Source organism: Pelecanus crispus, chromosome 8 (genome assembly GCF_030463565.1).
Source record: "Pelecanus crispus isolate bPelCri1 chromosome 8, bPelCri1.pri, whole genome shotgun sequence".
NCBI classification, from domain to species: Eukaryota; Metazoa; Chordata; class Aves; order Pelecaniformes; family Pelecanidae; genus Pelecanus; species Pelecanus crispus.
The window spans coordinates 3,054,481-3,075,591 of NC_134650.1; the positions used below are offsets into that span (position 1 = coordinate 3,054,481).

The 21,111-nt window shown below is 43.0% G+C and overlaps 1 protein-coding gene across 2 annotated transcripts in view; it reads right to left on the reverse strand.

Moving 5' to 3' along the window:
- The window catches only part of FSTL4 (follistatin like 4), a 239,901-nt gene that overhangs the window by 158,339 nt on the left and 60,451 nt on the right, over positions 1 to 21,111 (reverse strand). For both annotated transcript variants that reach the window (XM_075715510.1, XM_075715509.1), the window contains one exon: positions 8,406 to 8,654. In XM_075715510.1, coding sequence (XP_075571625.1) covers positions 8,406 to 8,654 — 249 coding nt within the window. The remainder of the gene's footprint in view (positions 1 to 8,405; positions 8,655 to 21,111) is intronic.

Here is a 21,111-nt window from a genome sequence, read left to right on the forward strand (position 1 = left end):
CAACACCTGGGGGAAAAAAGCAGGTACTTTTGTGCATCCAAGCTCTTTTTAGTACTGTGGGAGATTCAGGAATGCAGAGGCTCAGTAAATGTGTTGCTTTTTAATCATGACTTCAGAATATCATGCCCCACTTTGCTGGCATTTCTCCTGTGTATTCAACACCCAGAAACGAGCGCTTTGAAAAACCGGTGATAGAATAGTGAGAGCTAACATTAAATTCAACAGAATAAAAAAGCAAAATTTTTCTTTAACGTTTCCTACATAGAGCCCTTCAGTATTTAATTATGGTTTAAGCTTCCAAATTAATGTAAATATTATTAAACTGATTTGCAAAGAAGAAAACTGAGGTGGACACAGCGAGTCCAGACTGCCATCGAATCACAACGGGCATGTGTCAGATGCAAACAGTACACAAAAACAGGTAAAAATGAAAGACAAACAACATCCCCTGACACACCAACGTTTCATAGGAACTCCAACCGGCAAATGCAAGCCACATCCCTGTGCCTCTTCCCACACTCTTTGATTCGCCATCCTCCTCTGTCCTCTTCCTCTGCTTTCATTCCCCATCACAACTGCTCAGGCTACGCATCAAAAGAAGCTTCATTATCACCTCTCAGCTTTCCCGAAATCAGTGCCGTGAAGGTTTGCCAGTGCCAGGCTTTGAGCCGGCTGAGCAGATGCCACCCTAAAGAATAACGAGCTGCATCTCGTTTCTCTGCCCTCAACAACGTTAAGCTGCAACTCTGGATGCTTTAAACCGAGACTGTCTCACCGTACCATTGTCTTCCTCCATGCCACGGAGTTTTAGGCTGAGCTTTTCTATTTTCAATGTGTAAACAGTTCCTTAAGCCACTTTCTTAATCGCCTATCGTACCCTCCCGTCCGTTCGGGCAGAGCAGGGATTCCCAAGCGGTGCTTGATGCTGGTGTGGTCCTCCAGCAAGGCGGACAGGCTGCGTATTTCATTAACTGTGGGCTTCGGTGACTCCAGTTCAACCAGTACACCCTAAATTATAAGGGGAAAAGAAATTTGAAAGAAGAATACTGACTTCTTTTAAAAAGAGGTTAATACTGCTGCCGAAATATCCTTTAATTCCTTTGTTCACTGGTTGATACATAATATGAAGCTGTTTGGTTTTATGGGAGATGTTATGGCCATAAACATCAAGACTGGCAACTGGGGAAGATTAATACACTGGTCCTTAAATAAGATGAAACAGATAACAGTCACTGAATAAAACTGCTCACGGGGGCCCCAGTCATGACCGCTGTAAAAAACAAACTTTACACAATTTCATATTAAAAACAAAAGGCCACATTATGGTTACTCCTGCTCTCCCCAAATGGCCATTGCCTCAAATTGGAGCTATAAAAACACTGGGAATGCTGGATAGGGATCACTTTAGATAACACCACTTTTTCCACTGGTTTCATCCATAGCATGCTTTCCCTCATTTCAGCTTTACCTACTGTATCTGAAATCTGTCACCAGCCTATGCAGAGTCCCAGCATCAGGGAAATAGAGATTTATTTGGTGAAGCAGATGCAGGTAACGGCATCGCTGTGAGGATTTACAGTGGACATAATTCACCTTTTGATTGACTATTTCAAATTGAGTGTCCACCGCAGTCCTCCAGTCCCACTTTCCTTGGAACCTGCAGGGTTAGCTCTATGGCCATGAGGTCCTCAGCAAAGACTTCCTATTTCTAATACGTATTAGGTCTCAAAGACTTTTTTTTTTTTTTTTCCCAATTCTTACATACATTTCTTCTTTGGGGACTTTTTGTGGGACTAATTTTGGGACCTTTGCTAATTTTGATTCTTTTTCTCATGCTCAAACTTTCCACGCTCTCTTGTTATCAGCATTTAATTTCCAATGAAAGCTCAACTATATTAGGGAGAGTTTCACAACTGACTCTTAGAGGGCCAAGATTTGCCTTCCATGAATTTCAGTAGTGTGAGCAAAGGTCTTTTAAAACAAAAATGGATGGAAAATACTCTTTAAAGATTTTAGACATACTCCTACAAACTTCCTATTACCAAAGCTAGAAGCAGACCGTCTCATGTTCACATCCTCACATAAATCAATGGAGCTTCCATAATTTACCTCAAAGATGGATGCAATCTGTTTATAAGGAATTAAGCTGTCAATCACATTTAAGAGGATTCAGCCTGAAAAGCCAGGTAAAATTGATCACTCCCCAAAAGACTCAGTGGAGGTAGCTGAAAAAGCAGCATGGGAATAGTAAGGAATCGCTTTGGTATTCAGAGTCGTGGAGTATTCAGTATAGCGAGAACTGTATCAGCTCTACTGAGAGCAAACACATACCTCCATTATATATAGCACTTATCTCTCTTTATAACATTTGAAACTCCTAATATATTTACATTGCACACTGAAAAGATCATTATAGGACAGACCCACATGTCTAAGACCCCAGACTCCTCCACGGAGGGATTAATTGCACGCCTCCCAACAGCTCTGAATCCATCTCGCTGCCACCGAAGCAGCCTGTCAGCGGTGCTGCAAATTTAAATCGGCAAATATTAATTGCCAGCTGGGAAATCTGCCATTAGTTCACACTCAGACTTTTTCCAGCTGGAAAGACAGGGAGTGTTAAATGGAGCAGATTTCTTTGCAGTCTGCAAACCAGCCGACGGAAAGGGTTTGCCTGTTTTGCAAGCATTAAATGAGCAAAACATTCAACACCGTCTCAGAGATGTTTTGAAATGCTATTCTTTAGAACAAATTACTTCTGGAAGTAACAAAGCACTGAACTAACACATGGATGACAAATAAAGTACAGAGGAAATAAACCACCACCACCTGAGGCTGAATTCATATCTACTCGAGATTACTGCAGTGATACACTGCACGAGTTATTAGGCTGCTTGGGTTTTTTTCCAAGTTTGTAATTTATTTACATTCAAGCATAGAAAATTTTCTGTCAACATGCAGAAGATTATCATTTTCCATAATTAGAAAGAAACTTTTTGAGAACTGGAGGAAAGATATATGAGAGGTTGAAAATGAAAGATGCCGTTTAGGCCATGAAATTGGAAGATTTTCGGATGATACGGGTTGGAAGAGGCCTTGGCATTTAGACATTTACTGCAGGGTCAGACTGGGTTGATTGTTCAGGGTTGCTCCCAGCCAGAGGTCTTGAAAGCCCCCAGAGATGGAGGTGGCACCTGGGCAGCCCGCCCCACCTCAGCCATCCTCGTGGGGGAACGATCTCCTCACATCCAGGCCGAACCTCTCGTTTCAGCTTTTCCCCTTGTTCCTCATTCTCCCACCAGGCACCCCCGTGCAGAGCCAGGCTCCGTCCTCTCTACTACATGTGCAAAAATGTCATGAGACAACAAGTTATTCTCGCTCTTTCAATGTGCGTACACGCTCGCACACGTGTGTGTACATGCACGTACACCCCAGCACATCGGCACGTATGTTTTGGAAAACTATATAGAGGTTTGTGGTAGGAAATGTTGACCTGAGCAACAGTGAAAGGCTCAAACCCAGCAGCGTGATCGTGTGTGTAACGGAGAGGAGAAAGGAAAATGGTTTTTCCACTGGGATTTCTTTCCAAATTCTGCACAAAATTATGATTTATTATCAGGCAAATGTTGACCTTGTGTGAGGAAGAAAATTATTGCCATGTATTTGGTTAAAAGAAAAAAAAAATATTTTAAGCAATGAGACCAAATTATTGAAAAACTTACTACTGACATTTCAGGAGAGACTTGAAGAAGAAAGGGAACAGGACTGGAATACCAGACATGAACATGCTTTTACAATGCCCCATCTCTCCACATAAAATTCTGTCAGAGCTCATAAAATCAGAGCTTTAGTAGAAGTTGGACTGAATGAAAAAAAATTAATAAAGTAATCGGCACAGGTACAGTGCATTTACATAGTGGGAAGTTCAAGAATTTGGTCAGCTGGGTTGGGACCGAATTCATGCCAGAGCACAAACTAAATCTGACCGGCTGCAGTACAAAGCTGCTATACAACCCAGCAAGAAAAGCTGAGCTTTTTATAAAAAAAAAACCAATATACCTGGATAAAGGGAGGATGTCAGAACTAGAGAAAATAAGGAATGAGCTTGGGCAAGCAACGTGGCTGCCTTCCTCCAGCCGGGGCTTGGCTGGTGCAGCGGTGCTTCAGGATTGCTGATCTCACAGAAAAGAGTGGGGAGGGAAAGAAAGGGGAAAAAAAATTAGTCCTAAATCCTGAAAATGGAAAAGCATAGCTCTGAACAGAAAGAATTTCTCTAAAGTATGTACTCTGCTAGAGAAGTACATTGCTCTGATGTTTCTGGAGAAAGGAAGGAGATAAGGGAAGAAAAACTGTATTGAGTGGTGTATGTGCAGCTTTTGCTGGCCAAAAATAATGAGAGAAAAAAAAGAATGAAGAGACTGAGTGGGTGTAAAAAGTCAAAAGGAAAGAAAAATGAATAGAAGTGGAAAAAAGGAGACTACTGCTATAGGAAAGCAAAGCATAGTCCAAATCACTGCGCTAAAATGATATAGCTGCATTACCCAAGGCATTTATTCAAATAGGAACGTTTCCAGGCCAACTGCTCATTGTGGACATCTGTAGGACAATTGTCATTATGAGCACAGATATCTTTCCTGTTTTCATGGGTATTGGGAGTGCTTTTGGGGAAGACAAACTTCTTTCTTCTCCTCTTTGGCAAAGAGCAAAAGCATTTTATCCTCGTGTATTTTGTTACCCAGTCAAAATCACCAACGCTCAAATCAAATGACTATGGAAACTCACAAAACACTAAAAACATACAAAACCAAAAAAACATGCCACATAGTAGAGAAGTCAAATAGAACATTCTCCTATGGGAAAAGCAAACTATGTTTCATATCAGAGAAGACAACCAATCAAAGCGAATTTGAACACCTATAAGTAGGAGTGACATTTCTCCCAAGACCTCTGGATGTAAGACTTCTGCTTTATGGTATTTCCCTTTGGGCCCCAAACTCCAAAGTGAAGTTTTCCACCTATTTATCATTTGCTTTGTCAACTGAGAAAATGGGATGGCATTTGTACTTTTGCACATGGCGGCACTGGGGAACTGTGCTGCACCAGAGGGTGCAGGATGAAGCCTGGGGAGATCTCTCCTGCTGGGACCTCTCATTGCTTCGCCCACGTTTCCATGTGCTCCCACCTTGGACGTCGTGCCCATTCGCCAGCCCAGCCAGACCAAACCTTGGCCACGTTGGCCAGCTCAGCCCAAAGTCTGCACACCAAGGACTGACACTCGCTCTGACATCTTTCACAAACACAACACTGATGCAGTCTCCCCACATTTGCCAACACCAGAGAGCCGATGTATCCACGCGGCCCACCCTCACCCAACAGGTCTGTGTGATCTTCCAGATTGCTCCGAGAGACATGTATTAATTTCAAACAATGCCACGGGAAAATCTGGATGTCTGAAGGCACACAAGTTGTTTTTTTTTTTTTAACTTGGACTCTGCAGGCTTCAAGGAGTCATTTCATTCTAGGCTAGGCAAAGGAGAAATCGGTCATTTGCCCAGAGCCAAATTCTCTTCTGCTCTTCCTAATGCTAATGCTACGACAGAATGAAATGCCAGTGAGGTAACACAAATCAAGCAATGCTTCTAGTCGCATGGGATTATTTGCTATACACCGACATTTATAAAGCACTTCCCATGCGATGACTATGTTGAAAGACCTAAAAAATCCTTTCCCAAAATATGGAAAACAAAACAAGATCTTTGCTGTTTGCTTTGTCATCAGTTTACTGGGGACAGACCTAGCTCAGTCAAAGTGGAATCGGAGTATTTGATCTCTGTCATACTTTAAAGCCATCCAGTTTGTCACTGATAACTGGGTAAACTGGCAGAGCGCACAGATGCAATCTGCAGCGTCCCTCAGCTCCACACAGGGACTTAAGTCTTAATTGAAGAAGTCAACTGGGACAAAAAAAACCATGAAGCAGCCCACTCATCAGCCTAATTGTACTCAAATAATTGAACTATCTACTTGATAGAAAACAAATAGAAAGCATGTGCCTATGGATAGATGTGCACCTAATATCCAGCTGAAACAGTATGTTTTGCACCTTTTAAGATTCTTCTCCGGTCAAGGTCTTACATTTTATGTTACATTTATAATGCTGCTTACAAACCTGTAGCTGAACTGCTTACTACAAATGTCTATTTAAAAGAAAACACTATCATTCTTGATTTACAAATAGGAGACTAAAGTAAGAAGAAATGAAAAGATACACAGAAGGTTACTCAGGAACTGCATGGCAGAAACAAGGGCTGAAGCCAAATACGCCGATGGAGTCCCACTCTGTGGGAGGTAAACTTTTTTCCTACGTTTTATCTCTGCAGACAGCGGTGTGAAATACTTTTTTTATTTATTCATGCGGGAAGAGAAGCGAGTTTGTTTCTTTCTTCCCTTCCACAAAGCTGTTATTCTGCTGAAAAGCAGATTTAAGCAGTGCTCCGTGGCAAGAGTTTAAGGGTTACTTTAAACTGGGACACAAAACTACTACTTTCTGACATCATTTCATGGTGTGTTCAGGAAAGTATTCAAGCGTGACATTGTATCATTAGGTATAATACAGCCATTGCAGAGGCACTGATTACTGCAATGAGAACTCATTTTCTTTAACACTATATGCGATAAGGAATGAATAAAAACCCAGGCCAGAAGCATCGTTGTAAAAAGGTAGGCTATGTACAAGAATGAAAAAAAACTGTCTGAAGACACCTTTTGGGGAAGAAAACCCACTGCACCAAGTGGGGTCAGGGGGCTGCTGAGCACCTCTGAAATTCAGATCTGTATTTCCCCGGTCTTTGGGAGGTTTCTCATGCTGCAGTCCCATCTGCATCCTGTTCAGGGATGGAGGCAGTTTCCAGCCAGATCCATGCCCTGATCTGACTCAGTGCCCTGAGGTGGAAACACTAGCACTAGGAGCAAGGCACAAGCATCTTTTACAGATGCTCCTTTTTAAAGCGACAAGCAAAAATCCCTCTTCACCTTGACCTGCTCATGTGCTGTTCCTCCAAATATGCCTTTAGGTGACTCCTTTCCATGATTAACTTCATACAAGGTCTATTGATTCTAGACCTAATTACCTGCTTTGGTAAATTTAGAGCGTGCCTGTCACAAACTACCCCAGCTCAGCTGGTGTTCACCAAGTCAATCCTCTGACCAGCTCCTCTGTCCCATCCACAGCCAGACCCCCAAAATAAATGAGACTTTGCAATGCTGAGCGAAATAGATAGCTCTGGAAATTTTGGGCTGGTCTCAGTCTCTGGGCCTCCTCCGAGGCGCAAGAACGGTCATGCTTTTCTACCTCTGAAGACTATCACGAGGATATATTCATAAGACTCTTCAAATGGGTTCCTGTTTCTTAAATAGGCTCTTCCAGCATCGGGCATTTGCATGTGTTAGTAAACGAGAACCTGTCATGGATAGCTCTGTATAGAGCCAAGTTCCTCAGGGGCTCAAGAGCCCAGTGAGCTGAAGATAAAGGAATTATTTTCATATTTGATCACATAAATGTCACTGGATATATTTGCAAGAACCCACTCAAATCTTTCTGTAGGTATACGGAGTCACATGTGACAATGAGTTTTCAAGATATACTCCAGCGAGGCCTTTATAAGACCTCTCATTAGCAGTAACATAATTTACAATTTCTTCCGCTCCCTGGCATTTTATCACACACTCCTGCTACTGCAGCCTCACTTGATTTGTGACAGGATGGTACATGGCATACGAAATATTAATGGAAAAGACACAGGACTCCATCCCTTTGGTGATCTGGTGCAACGATGATAATGAAATTTGCTATTAAACCAGTAAAACAGCTGAAGATGTATGCATCCTACAGTAACCGGAACTGTCTTTAAAATTATTTAAATGTCTGTTCTGGAAATACACTCCCCACTCCTCTTATTTCACCTAAACAGCTCCTTTCCTTTGGCCGTGTCATTTCCTTAAGTAGGTTTTTGTTTCTCATTTTTGCGACAAACTTTTTGTAATACCATATACTTTTTCTTAACGTCTTTGTCTTGTTCAAAGCCTTACCAAATGAATTAGATTGTAAAAAATTATTACACTGGAAGTCGTAAGTACTGAGCGGCACAACTACAGCGCACACAATGCATACAGTGACGTTAATTATTTACCAGTTCCCTGTTTGATTACATTTTGGGTGGTGATGACACTCAGGGGCTTAATAGCTGCATAAAACATTGTGTTGTGTTCCACAGTGTCCTAGAATAAATCATCCTTGAAAAATTTATTGCTCAGAAATAAAAGACACCAATTGGCTATTTATCGAGATTATAGTAAGATGAGTGATGAAAGGTCTACAAAAGTATTTATTTTTAACGAAGCCCTACCTTTGAAGAAACAGTCCTTGCTGTGGATAATGTAGATTTTCTTCCTCTGCAGACAGGAGGCTCGATGCAGTTGACAGTGATTTTCATAAAATTTGCCATCAGATCCACACACAGGCATGTAGCTGGACTTGCACTCCTCTACGCATCTGCACTCGGGCTGGTTGGTGTCCTTGTTCACGACACACTTACTCCCCCGGCCGCAATACTTCTTCTCACACGATGCACGCAGGCCATCCTGCCCATAAAGCACTGGGAAGAGCAGAAAACGTCAGTGTGAGCAACGTTTGCCTAGCAGACCATACTCGGCTGACGCAGCAGCACAACTACAGGAGCAGGAGCGACAAGGTTTCCGAGGGAAAAAGCACCCCCCCTTTGAATAGCGGCACAACTGCAGTTTGGAGAGCATCTTCACCTCTGTGCTCTCAGACCTCCAGCTCTCTCTCGTCACAACATCAAGCATGCGCCGAAAGGCCTCTACCGAAAAGCCATAGACACGGAGCCATTTGTTCTTTCAGCCCTTTGTGAAACTATACCCCAGAATAAAATCCTGAGAGAGTATCCCAGTACCCAAAGTTTGGCCATGAGTTACACTCAGAAAGCAATTCTGAAAACCTACACTCCTCCAGCCACAAAACCCACAAGAAGCTTCATTTCAGGCAGCAAAGTGCCTTAAGCGATGGCACTTCAGTTCTGTGCTGCTGCCCACATCCAGAGTCTAACTTGCACCCTCTGCGCCAGAGCAGAACATCCCCAAGGCTAAAATTCACATGGGTTTCAATGAAAGCTCAGACTGACAATTGCTGAGAGATTTGGAAAAAGTAACCCCCAAGAAAGACGTATCACTGAAGTCAAGGGAATATTAAGGGAAGATGCTGCTTACTGTAAAAGTGACTATCAGTATCTATCCCTACACTCTGAATAGTCATAGAATCATGGAATCGTTTAGGTTGGAAAAGACCTTTAAGATCATCCAGTCCAACCATTAACCTAACACTACCAAGTCCACCACTAAACCAATTAAGGGGAGAGTAGCAACTCCACGCCTCCTGGCTTGGTGGCTGGATCATTTATAATGAAAGTAAAACTAGGAATCATTAAGATTGGAAAGGACCTCCAAGATCATCAGTCCAACCATCAACCCAACACCCCCATGCCCACTAAACCATGCCCCAAAGTGCCACTTCTACCCGTTTTTTGAACTCTTCCAGGGATGGTGACTCCACCACCTCTCTGGGCAGCCTCTTCCATGACATATAATGAAAAATAACTTTCTACTCCTTTTAAGAATTCATTGGATAGAACGTTCTGAACATTAATGTACTATCTGCTGTTTGATACTATTAAAATGCTAAGGAAGTTGCCCTTGTGCTATAACATTTTTTAGTCTCCTTGCTTAAAGGCTTACAACAGAACATTATAATAAATTCATACAGGACAGAGTACTTCCAAACAAGCCGCTACTCAGAGCAATAATTAGCATTATACTCAATGAAGAGAGTTTCAGGAAAGTAGATTATTCTACGCTAATTGGAGTACACAAAGTTGAGAATTACAAAGGGATGCTGCAAAAGGCGTAATTAAAGCAGGAATAAAACATTTCATAGCGCCCAGCCCGCTGCCAGCCTTGCGTAGCCTTCCAACAGCAGCACCCACGCCAGTGACTCCGTCTGGACCAGCAAGGCAGTTTTGAAGCAAATCCCCGTTGTCTACATTTACCACATGTAGGTTGGGCTCTCGGCAGGGTTTCGGTGTGTGCTAGCTTTCAGAGGAAGCTGAAGTGGAAGCACTGCTCCAGATGTGCTCTAGCATCCAACAAGACAAATCCTGCAGCGATTGCAACACCACAACATCCTCCAAAATACACCCAAGGCTTTGCCCTTCAAAGATTTTTCAAGTAGCAGAAATGTTCAGCCTAGGAGAGCAGAGCGGATCTCACCCAAAGACCCCCCTCATCACATGTAATGGAGACACGAGGAGCATCAGCACTAGCTACCTCAACCTACTGATCCCTTTTTATCATGCTAAATTCCTTGCTAACATCGATGCAGCCCCTGCCTGCCCAGCATTTCATGCCAATATGAAATACTCCAGTATTGAAGCTACATTTCATCTACTAGTAGTGATCAAGGGGTTAAAGCGTGTGCACAAAGAGAAGCAGAAGTTTCTACAAAACCCCATTTTTCTTGGTCCCTGTTAAGCTTTTGTTTTTATCACTGTAAATCAGAAAAGGAAAAAAATCTGTTATTGGAGGATTAACTATTTGACTCAATAACTCATTAAAATTCCTCCAACTTGGCAAGCTAAGAAATATTGACTTTTCCTGACTTGTAATAAACTAGAAGGTCAAAGCATCTCCGAGCAGTGCAAAAAGTACAGTCCCTGGAAGGAGCATCTGAATATTCTTTATTTACTTTACTAATTGTTCCAGAGTTTCTGCAAAATATCCTCAGGAATGCAAATTCTGTGACCTCCGGGAGACGTCACTGCCAAGGCCATCTGCATTTACGGTGTCTGCTGTAGATCAGAGCAGCAGGAAGGACCAGGGCTTGAGGAAGCCCTTTGTCAAGCATCCTCCTCCTCCTCTCGGTGGCAGGACCTGCAGTTGTACTGGCACTTGGCTCACCCATCACAACATCCCTCAAAAGACATATTCCAGAGACTGCTGTTGATGATAAACATATTAAAAGAAAAAAAAAAAAAAATCAAGATTCAGAAGCTATTATTGTCTATATAAACATAATTCAGACACAAACTACAGCAAAGCCCTTCCTGTGCTGTCTTGATCGCTAAAAATTGATCTCTCGGAGCTAGCACCAGCCAAGGACTGCACCATGCATCTCGCTGAAGGTTATTCCTGCCTCCTCGTTCACAGTGGGCTGCTCTGATTTAATGCATCGGGTCACACCTGGGCAGGCCACAGCTGCACCCTGCCCCGACAGCTACCGCAGGCCCCAGCAGCAGCAAAAATCCTCTTGGAGCCTCACTTATTTTTGGTATTTTGATTTTTAATATAAACTTAGCATTACTGAAGACAAACACTATCCCTATTGCAATTCAAGTTTTAAGTTTTTTCATGATAAAAAGACTTGGTTAAGCACCACCTTATTAAAAAAAAAAAAAAAAAAAAGACAAAATACTTTGGCTTTTCTACGTCCACCCTGGTTACTATGGAGAAACCACAGAAAGCCTGTCTGTGTTCATGCCTCATTTGTTTTGTTCACAGTTTGGTTTATTCTGTGTTCCCAGATGGAGAACTCCTGTTTAAGCACACCTAAGTTGGGTAAGGGGGTAGGCAAGATACCCTGCAAACAGCCAGAAAGGCAAGATTTGTGTATTCAGGAACCCTGATGGGCTTCTATTCGTCCAAGTCCTCTGAAATCTGTGTGTCTGCAAGCAGAGTATTAACATGGGACGTCTTTGCCAGAATCTGATAATGTTGACAGCAGCTCTTTAATTCAATTACTATTTGCGTAATCCTTGAAGAACTAAAGCTCCCCACAAGCACACTCAGCCGTACAGACGGACCCTCCGCCCAGGAAGGACAGCGATAGGATGCGAAACAGAAGGGAGCCAGTGGAAATCGAGAGGAAAGAAGGTATTTGACTGTAAAAGCACTGTTGTTTTATCCAGGTAATTAATTAATCCAGAGCAGCACCACGGAAAGGGACTTTCCTCAACTGCATCGAGGCGCCTGCTCCAGTTGATCCCATGGGCAGCACCCGAGCCGGGAAGGACACCAGCACGTAGCTCAACGGCACGCAATGTGCCCGCCATCGCTATTTTTTTGTCACATTATTAAAAGTGACTGAATTCCCCACTCTTACAAGGATTGTTAAAAACAGAAATGGGAAAGGTAATCAAGTGAAACTACCAACTAACTGCTCATGGTATTTACGAGCCCCACTGTACTGCACGGAAAAAAGCATAATTTATTTAATTTATTAGTCACCAAGAAAGTCATTTACTTAGGTTAAAAATTGATCATCTTGCAAAACAAGCCACTTTTCAACACTAATTAAGTTTACGCAACGTGGCTAGAGTCTGAGTTGTTATATTGTATTAAAGCCAGCAGGATGGAGAGAGGAAGCCCATTCACATACACCCATGAAAACACTTGACTTCTCAAATTGGTTTCTGGCTGCCCCTGCAGAATTTAGAATTCCAGCGGAAAACCGACAAAAGCTTGGTGCAGGCAGTAAAACAACTGAGTTCAGGAATTTCGTAAGGCTGTTTAGCATGCTGCCTTCATCTCAAAGCAAGACTTTAATAAGAAAATGAAGATGTTATTGCCACATTGGAGAATATGCGTCCTCTGGCTGCTCATTAATTCATAAAGACAGAGACCTCGTCTACCTTTTACACGCCAGTAAATATGTTACAGACCAGACTAAGGCTCACGGACAATTTTTTTACTCCCAGATACAACCCTATTCCTTACTTCAGCAAAAAGAGTTCAAGGGAAGGTTGAGGTTCATGACAAGCACTGACTTCAATTAAGACCAGCCAGACAAACCCATCACATAAACAGCAAAACCAAAACCCAAACAGCCCTATCATACTGCTACTCATAAAAAGTTGCTTATACACTGCAGAAATGTAAATTACTACATTTACATGTAAAAAGCCAGTTTGCCTTCAAGTAACAGTGAGCTCCTGCAGGCAGGTGGACATCCAGCTTTATTGCTGAAGGAAGAAGTTTAGGCATTACATCAGGACCAGAGCCAAAACTGGAAACTGTAATTACGGGGCACTGGAGACTGGTGTAACTCAAACTGGAAGCTCCTACCCCAAGTCCTTCAAAGGCAATGCTGCACCTTGTAATCGTTGTAGTAAAATAAAAATAAAATCCAACCTTCTATAACATGATAAAAATATTCAGTCTCTCAACTTAGTTTTTTACTTCCATTAGGAAACCCAATGAGGTAACAGGTCACGAGCTATTCCTCCAGCATCTTGAGATCAGTTTTCCAGCATTTTTCCTTTCCCACATTAAATAATCTTCTATGGTCTAAAATGTCACACCTGTAAGCACCATTTTCTGCTGAAAAATATACATTGCCAGTACACACAGATATATATACACACACAATGCATACACACATGTATGTGTTCAAGTATGCATTTACATGCCTCTATTCACATACACCAATATATGCACGTATAAGACCACCTCGACACTCCCCATACACTCGACTTGCCGCAACTTCGCTTTTGCTGCTGATACGAAGTCAGATGCGGCAGCAGGGTGCCTTAAACCTTCCTTCCTCAGCACATACTCAATATCCATCTTGAATAACTCGTGGCTGGAAATAACAAAAGTTCAGGTGCATGACTAGCGCACCTGGCTTCTGTTCAGTTAGCAAATGCGTGTGCTACATACATTGTTACTACCGCAATAAAATAAGAAAGGAAACATAAAGCAGGGATTTCATAATAATCTGCTATATGAGTTTCTCGGTTTTTCATTGCATGCCTGTTATGAAAGTGGAGAGGCAGAAAAGCCATGGTAAATCACCTGGAATAGGGGCATGACAACAGTGCATTCATTATCTCCATTACTAGCCTTTGGTGCTATAATTTATTTATTTTTATAAAGCAAAACCAGTGACTTATCCTGGAGAATAATACAGAAAATGAGATGTGCTTCAAGCATACGTTTTGCTACGGATGCAAACTATTTTCTTTCAAGGTGCAGAAGATAACTCTGTGTGTGCGTGTGTCTATGTGTGTGTGCATCTTTGAGAAGAACAGACAGGGACACATCAGCCTCAGAAGGGAAGGACAAAAAAAGAAAAAAAAAAATCACTTTTACTAATTTAGATGCTCTACACGAAACAAAAGACAGGATGATGTGGAAAGCCTCCTCAGAACAAAAGCTAGCAAACCTTCCCAGATGGTCACATTATTTCAGGAGGACTCTTGCAGAGTTTGACAAACAAAACAGAAACACCAAAAGGAAAGGAAAAATCTGCTCTGGAAAGGAATACTGCGACAAATAGTTACACCAATGACACCAACGCCAAGGGAGCTGCTTAATCTGTGCCCACAGTTTAACATCAAATACAAACAAATTGGAATTGCTGAACCAAAATTCAGTAACAACATGCAGGTATTCTGCAAATAACACCAAGGAAGCACTCAAAAATCATTGGAAAATTTTCTCCATCAATTTTTATATCTGAAAGTGGGGATTAACGTTACTTTCCGTATCTGTCAGGACTATGAAACCCATTAGAGGTGATACCATGAAAAGGCATTTGAAAATTTCAAGTAACTATGCTATTCCGAGTGTAATTAGCCTAAATTTTGTCCCATTTCAAATCCATTTAACCATTATGAGATCAAAAGCTTCATTAATTATTATTTTTGGATGGTGTCACGGCTTATGAGGGTACTAACATGAAAAAAGAGGCAACACACATGTACAAATCAGAAGATCCCAACTATGTAAAGCATATATGCAGATTACTGAGAAGGAATTACCAGCCAATCTACAAGACCATATATATTTAGATCCTTGCCATGAAACTCTACCATGCACAATTTGCTCGATTGTTCTCGTTTTGGAAGAGCTACTAAAGAGGCAATTCATAAAATTGCTCTTTATTACATGTTTAGATAAAGTTATCTGTGACAGGTGCTGCATTGAAGGCAATTTTATTACATTACCACCGTGCAGCAAGTCTAGAGAGAGACTTCGATCTGCTGGACTCCCGTGCTGCGCACCTCGGGCTGGCACCACACCTCGCCCTGGGCTCGCAAGCTGTCTAGCAGGTCCCCACAACCAGCCAGCCAAGAGACATCACAACATTAGTATACGACCAGTATGTCGCCCGCATTGATCAGAAGGATTTAATTTCATGTTTCCTTGGGCACTCGTATTTGCAGTGTTGTGAGCAACGCAGTGAAGCCTGGGTAGCACGCGCACGTGCGCACACACGCCTGTGTATTTTACTTGATCATGTAATTTAATTCTCTCAGTACTGCAGTCCAAAGAATGGAGAAACTTTCCAGTATCAGATCTGGAGGGAACAGGCCGTGTTAATACTTTGGTTTCTTTGGTAAAACTCCATATCAGAGGAGTATGCTCTTCTGAAGGAAGGCAATGAAATTCCCGTAGGTCACCGCTCAAAATCAGTCTTGTTGCCTTTAATCTTGCTCATCAATCTTCTGCCTGCCCCATTCCTTCACTCTTACTCTCAGGACCAGCCTTACTCCTCTCCTTGTTTTCAGTGGTCTTTTATCCTTTGACCAGCACAGCAAGCCCTGGCACTCTATGGGCTACTATAAAAGACATGAGAAATCAATAGCATGGTGTCATGAATCTTTCTGCTGCTCCTTCAATGAAGTTCTTGCGGCAGAGACTACGAGGAGGTTAGAATCCAGTAATAAACTAACTATAGATGACTTGCCTGTTTTGCTGGCAAATTCTCCAATTACATTACCAGTGGAGTTGCCGGAGGCAAGCTGAACAGTCTAGATCTTCCCAGTTATCTGCATCATTAACCTTTAAATCTGTCCATGCATTTTGCCTTTTGCTTGCTCCCCTTTCCCCCTGGACACACCATCCGAGGCTTCCCCCGGGGGTTGCCTGCCCTGCATCTCACCTCCCCGGCTCCTTCACACCCTCCGGAGCCACAGCTTGCCGTGAACCCAGAGTCCTCCACGCAGCGCTGCCCCCAAACCTCCTTGGCACAAGGCAGCAGTCTCTCACTTCCACCCATTTTTCAACATCCGATTCCAAAACTTTTAACAATTTTACCCTCGCTTTGACCATTTCTACTTGGAGGAGGGTGAAATCCATAAACCAAGTGTATTGGGCCGCTGCAGTGGCAGGGGGACACGCATGGCCATCGCTTATCACGCCTATGTAAAAGCACAAGATACCTTGCAATATTAAAAATGGTTCAAAAACCAAAAATGCCAAGCTTCCATCTGAGGAGTGTCCTACAGCCTCACAGGAATCTCTCCTTTTTCTATTTTTTTTCATAGAATCATAGAATCGTTTAGGTTGGAAAAGACCTTTTGACTCATTACTTTGCAGTAAGACCATTTATCAGAAAATGATTGCATTTGTTTATTGTATGCCTGTTTTCCCCTTACATATGCACAAACCAAATGTTATTTCAGATTGGATGGAAAGACGTTTTCAGTTTCCTATTTATTTTCTCATTCAGTGCACCAGTTTATAAGGCTCATTGAGGAAAAAGAACAGAAACTGAAAGCCAGCTCATCATGGTCTTTGTCTCAAAAAAAAAGAACGTTATTCTGATTATTTATTGTTGGTTGGAAGAGGAATAAACAATGAGCTTTTATAATTAATATCCATTCAGCTTCCTTATTACATTATTATTGAATTCTGCTCTCTGGAAAAAAAAATCATCTGTCTTGCACCAAATTGTACAAGTGCCACTGCACGAGGTTTCACCGTGATTGATTACAGAGGCCTCCATCAGCGTCATCACCACGATGCCCGTGTCAGCACTTCCATTAGCATTTCCTTGTCTTTGAGAGGTGCACATCACACATTCGAACCTTACAAATGAAGTCACATTCTTGAAAAACATTTTTCAAGCTATGTTAAAGCACAGTCCAGAAAATGTAAAAGAGGTAGAAACACCAGACTTTCACCCGTCTCCCTCGCTGCTAGAAAAGGATGGAGGTTGGCACCGCGTACAACCTAAATACACAGTAATTAAATACCAGGTCTTCCAGTAACTTCCACATTCCACCTGGTTATTAGCATTACTTGGCAACACTTTCTGACTTGGAGGAATGGACTTCGTTCTGCTCCACCATCAGAAGTGTTTAACTGTGCAAACAGTAAGGGACAAATACTCAAAAGGTGAATCCATGGCAGAGCCGCCTCTCTGAGCCCCTACACCCAGAAATAAAATTCTCCAACCAGGCACCTTTCTTTACCGAAGGAAAGCTCCTACCCTCAAAAGGAAGCAAGCATGAATCTGCAAATCCACCTCCAGGGACAATTCTGCTTGGTCTGATAAGACAATAAATCTACGGGGTCTTTTACTGTCCCTTCTCCTGCCCCCTTCTCCCAACTAGATTAATTTTCAAGGATAAAAGTTTCCACAGGGAGTCTATCAATAGTTGCACATACGTACAACTTGCAACACTTCTGTCATTTACTACTACACATAAACGAAGGCAGAGAGCTGTGTGAAAATTAGGGACTGGCTTCATTTTGTGAGTCTATTTCCGAGCACTGATGTTTTTCTGTAAAAGTTGCCATTTGCTGGAAATAAATGGAGAGAAAAGGGGGGGAAAAAAAAGTATTAAAGCTATTTAGTTGTAATGGGGTTTGTATTAGTGCAGGTGTTTTGTACTTGGGCGTTTTTCACTTCTGGGTGAAGTGTAATGCATGTTTGACTCATGGCTACTTTACTTGATTGAAGAGGCAGCCCCAGCAGCAGGCTTAGCGGCATTCCTGCATCACATCTAAATCAGCATAAACCTCCCTGCTGGAAACTGTTGAGGTTGCACACTGTCTTTTCACATTTTTTTTTTTTTCTAAGACATTTCATTTATGTTTTCCCGACTAGATGCCTTAGAGCCTCATAGATTACAAGCGTAGGAGCGTTACCATATAACAGAAGTGTGCGGCAGGAGCCAAACAGGTCCATTACGGGGAGAATTACAATCACGCAACTACCGAACGAGGATGTATTACATCTGCGTTGGGACACAGAAGAAAGGACGTTTTTATAAATCAATTTTGAGCCATTCTTCAGAAAGGGCAATAACTGGTGGAGGGACCTTCGTACCGACTCCATGCAAGTTGTTTGCTCGTCTGCGTGCATCCCCTCTTTTCATTCTTAATGAATCATTTAATTTCAATCTTTGAGAAAACTGCAGCGCGCAAATGGTCTAAGGAGACAAAAGCCACGGAAGGAGCCTGCAGCAATGGATCAGCAGCAGCTTGGCTGCTGCCCTCGTGCTGCCTCCAAAGTCGCCTTCTCCCTTGCTGGTTCAGCTTTGCAATCAAAACCAACATAAGAAAAAGGTGAAGCTCTGGGGAATATCAGTTTGAAGAGTCATTGGCCGGTACAGTGTAACAGAAAGATTTCCTGGCTGTTGCCTACAACCCCACTGCAGTCTCCAAGAGCATCACAGGTGACCTGCAGATCACCCACAGGACTCAGCAGGATATTCTGCATTTTTGTAAGTGAGGCTTTACCCAAAGTTTGACCTAGGCACATGCTGCCGCAGCTGATGTGGTGAGTGATTTCCTCCTAGGCAAAGGGAGAAAAAACATTTTGGCATACCACATCCACGGTGATCCCTGCACTTATGAAAACATTTCCTCCTGAAAAGGCTTCAGAGGGACTCGGAGAAGGTCAGTGGGACAGTGATGAGAAAGCAGTGAGCATCTTCCAGTCACCGGCTGTGCTGGCACAAGACACAGGGCTGGGACAGTACATGGGACTCCAGCCACAAACCCCGCCAGATGCCCCAGCCATCACTTGGCCATTTTCCAACTCAAGCTTCTTTGAAGCTGCTGGAACAATCTCACAGAAACATTTTAAAAGAAAACTGTAGGTGGGTTGGGTTTTTTTGTTTGGGGTTTGGTTGTGTTGTGGGTTTTGGTTTGGTTGGGGTTTTTTGGTTTGTTTTGGTTTTTTTAAGACATCCACTGCAGGAAAAGACCCAACCATTACTGACCATAACATGAACCAAACCCCTCTCTGAATACAAAAAGTGATGCCTCATCAGATTGAGCAAAGATTTAGATTGGATATAAGGAAAAATTTCTTCACGGAAAGGGTGGTCAAGCATTGGAACAGGCTGCCCAGAGAGGTGGGGGAGTCCCCATCCCTGGAGGTGTTCAAAAAATGGGCAGACGTGGCACTTGGGGACATGGTTTAGTCTGGTCTACCCTTGATTGGTTTAGTGTGGACTTGGTAATGTTAGGTTAATGGTTGGACTGGATGATCTTAAAGGTCTTTTCCAACCTAAATGATTCTATGATTCTATAAAAGCACTGCTCAAACCTGTCCCCACCAGGTCTGGCTCACACAGAGCTGAAACGATTTTTTTTTTTTTCCCCCCGTTGCTCTAAAACAAAAGTGAAACTTGAACTTCAAAGAGCAAAGACCCAGCCTCACCCACACCACCTCCACGCTAGCGGTGAGATCTTTCCTCCTAACCCTCCACGCTGGGAGCCCTGCTGCCAAAAACACCGCACCAGAGAAATTAAAATTTTCTGCATAAACAGGAACAACAGGAGCGCTGCCTCATGACCGCACCAAACAGGGATGTGCAGGAGAGCAGAGCATCGCAGGCGTGTGGGGTTCATCGCTGTCAGCGTGTCCAGGACCGTGTCCCACCGTGGGAGGGACGGCAAGGAGAGGAGGGTACAGGCAAAGAGCCAGTGGCCACCACAACTTACGCCAAATACTTCATTACTTGAAAAGCCACCTATCTTTTTGAGCCCAAAGTTAGCTGGTTGGTAGAAAGAGAGGCAAATTCAAAAAAAAGCAGGACTGCCTTTAAAATTAGTAAGAACAAGATGTGTCTTTAAAATATTATTTTTATATGCATTATGCAATGCTTCTCAGATAAGGTACATAAAAACTCTATCAGGAACAAAGTACGTTCCATTTAAAATGATGGCAAATCAACAAAACCAACATCTGCCAGCAGGACAGTCGCAAAAGGCAAACGTACACATTTGAGACTGCAAATAACTCTCAAATGAACACGTTACTGCCCAACCGTGGTGATCTGCTCAGCAGCTCAAAGGCCGAGCAAAGTAGTGTTGGCTGTGGGTTGTTCTCAGGATGTTCTGAGGTTGTTGCTTAAGTGAACACATGCAGGGAAAAGGGGATTCAGATGCATGCACTGCCAGGTTAAGTGAGCCAATTTTAATTGGGACGTCACCAAAACATGTAAAAAAAAAATACAACATACCCCCCAGATTCCCCAGCTATAGAAGTGCCCTAGTGACTCCCCGTCCGCTAGTATGAGACACCACTGTGCCTTCAAGCCTTAACTCAGTGCTGGTCAGTGTGAGCGAGCAGCAAATGCTCTGTGAGCTTGAAGCCAGCCTGAAACATCGCCACGGCGCAACACCAATCAACAACCATTCGCATTCCCCTTTCCCATCTCTGCTACCTTTAATGAAGTTCTTTTCCAAGCTGTCCTGGTTTCAGCTGGGATAGAGTTAATTTTCTCCCTAGTAGCAGGCACAGTGCTGTGGTTTGGATTTAGGATGAGCAGAACGCTGATCACACGCTGATGGTTTAGTTGTTGCTCAGTGCTGCTCATGCCAGGCAAGGACTTTGCAGCTTCCCATGCTCTGCCAGGAGCACAAGGAGCTGGGAGGGGGCACAGCCAGGAGAGTTGATCCCAACTGCCCCAAGGGCCATTCCATACCATACGGCGTCATGGGCAGTATGGAAACTGGGGGGGTTGGCCGGGGAGCAGCGATCGCTGCTGGGAACTGGCTGGGCATCGGTCGGCGGGTGGTGAGCAATTGCATTGGGCATCACTTGCTTTGGATATTATTATTATTTTATTGTTACTATTATCATTACTATTTTACTTTCTTCCAATTATTAAACTGTTCTTATCTCACCCCAGGAGTGTTTCTCTCTCTTACTCCTCCGATTCTCTCCCCCATCCCATCAGGGCAGGGGGAGTGAGCAAGTGGCTGTGTGGTGCTTAGTTGCTGGCTGGGGCTAAACCA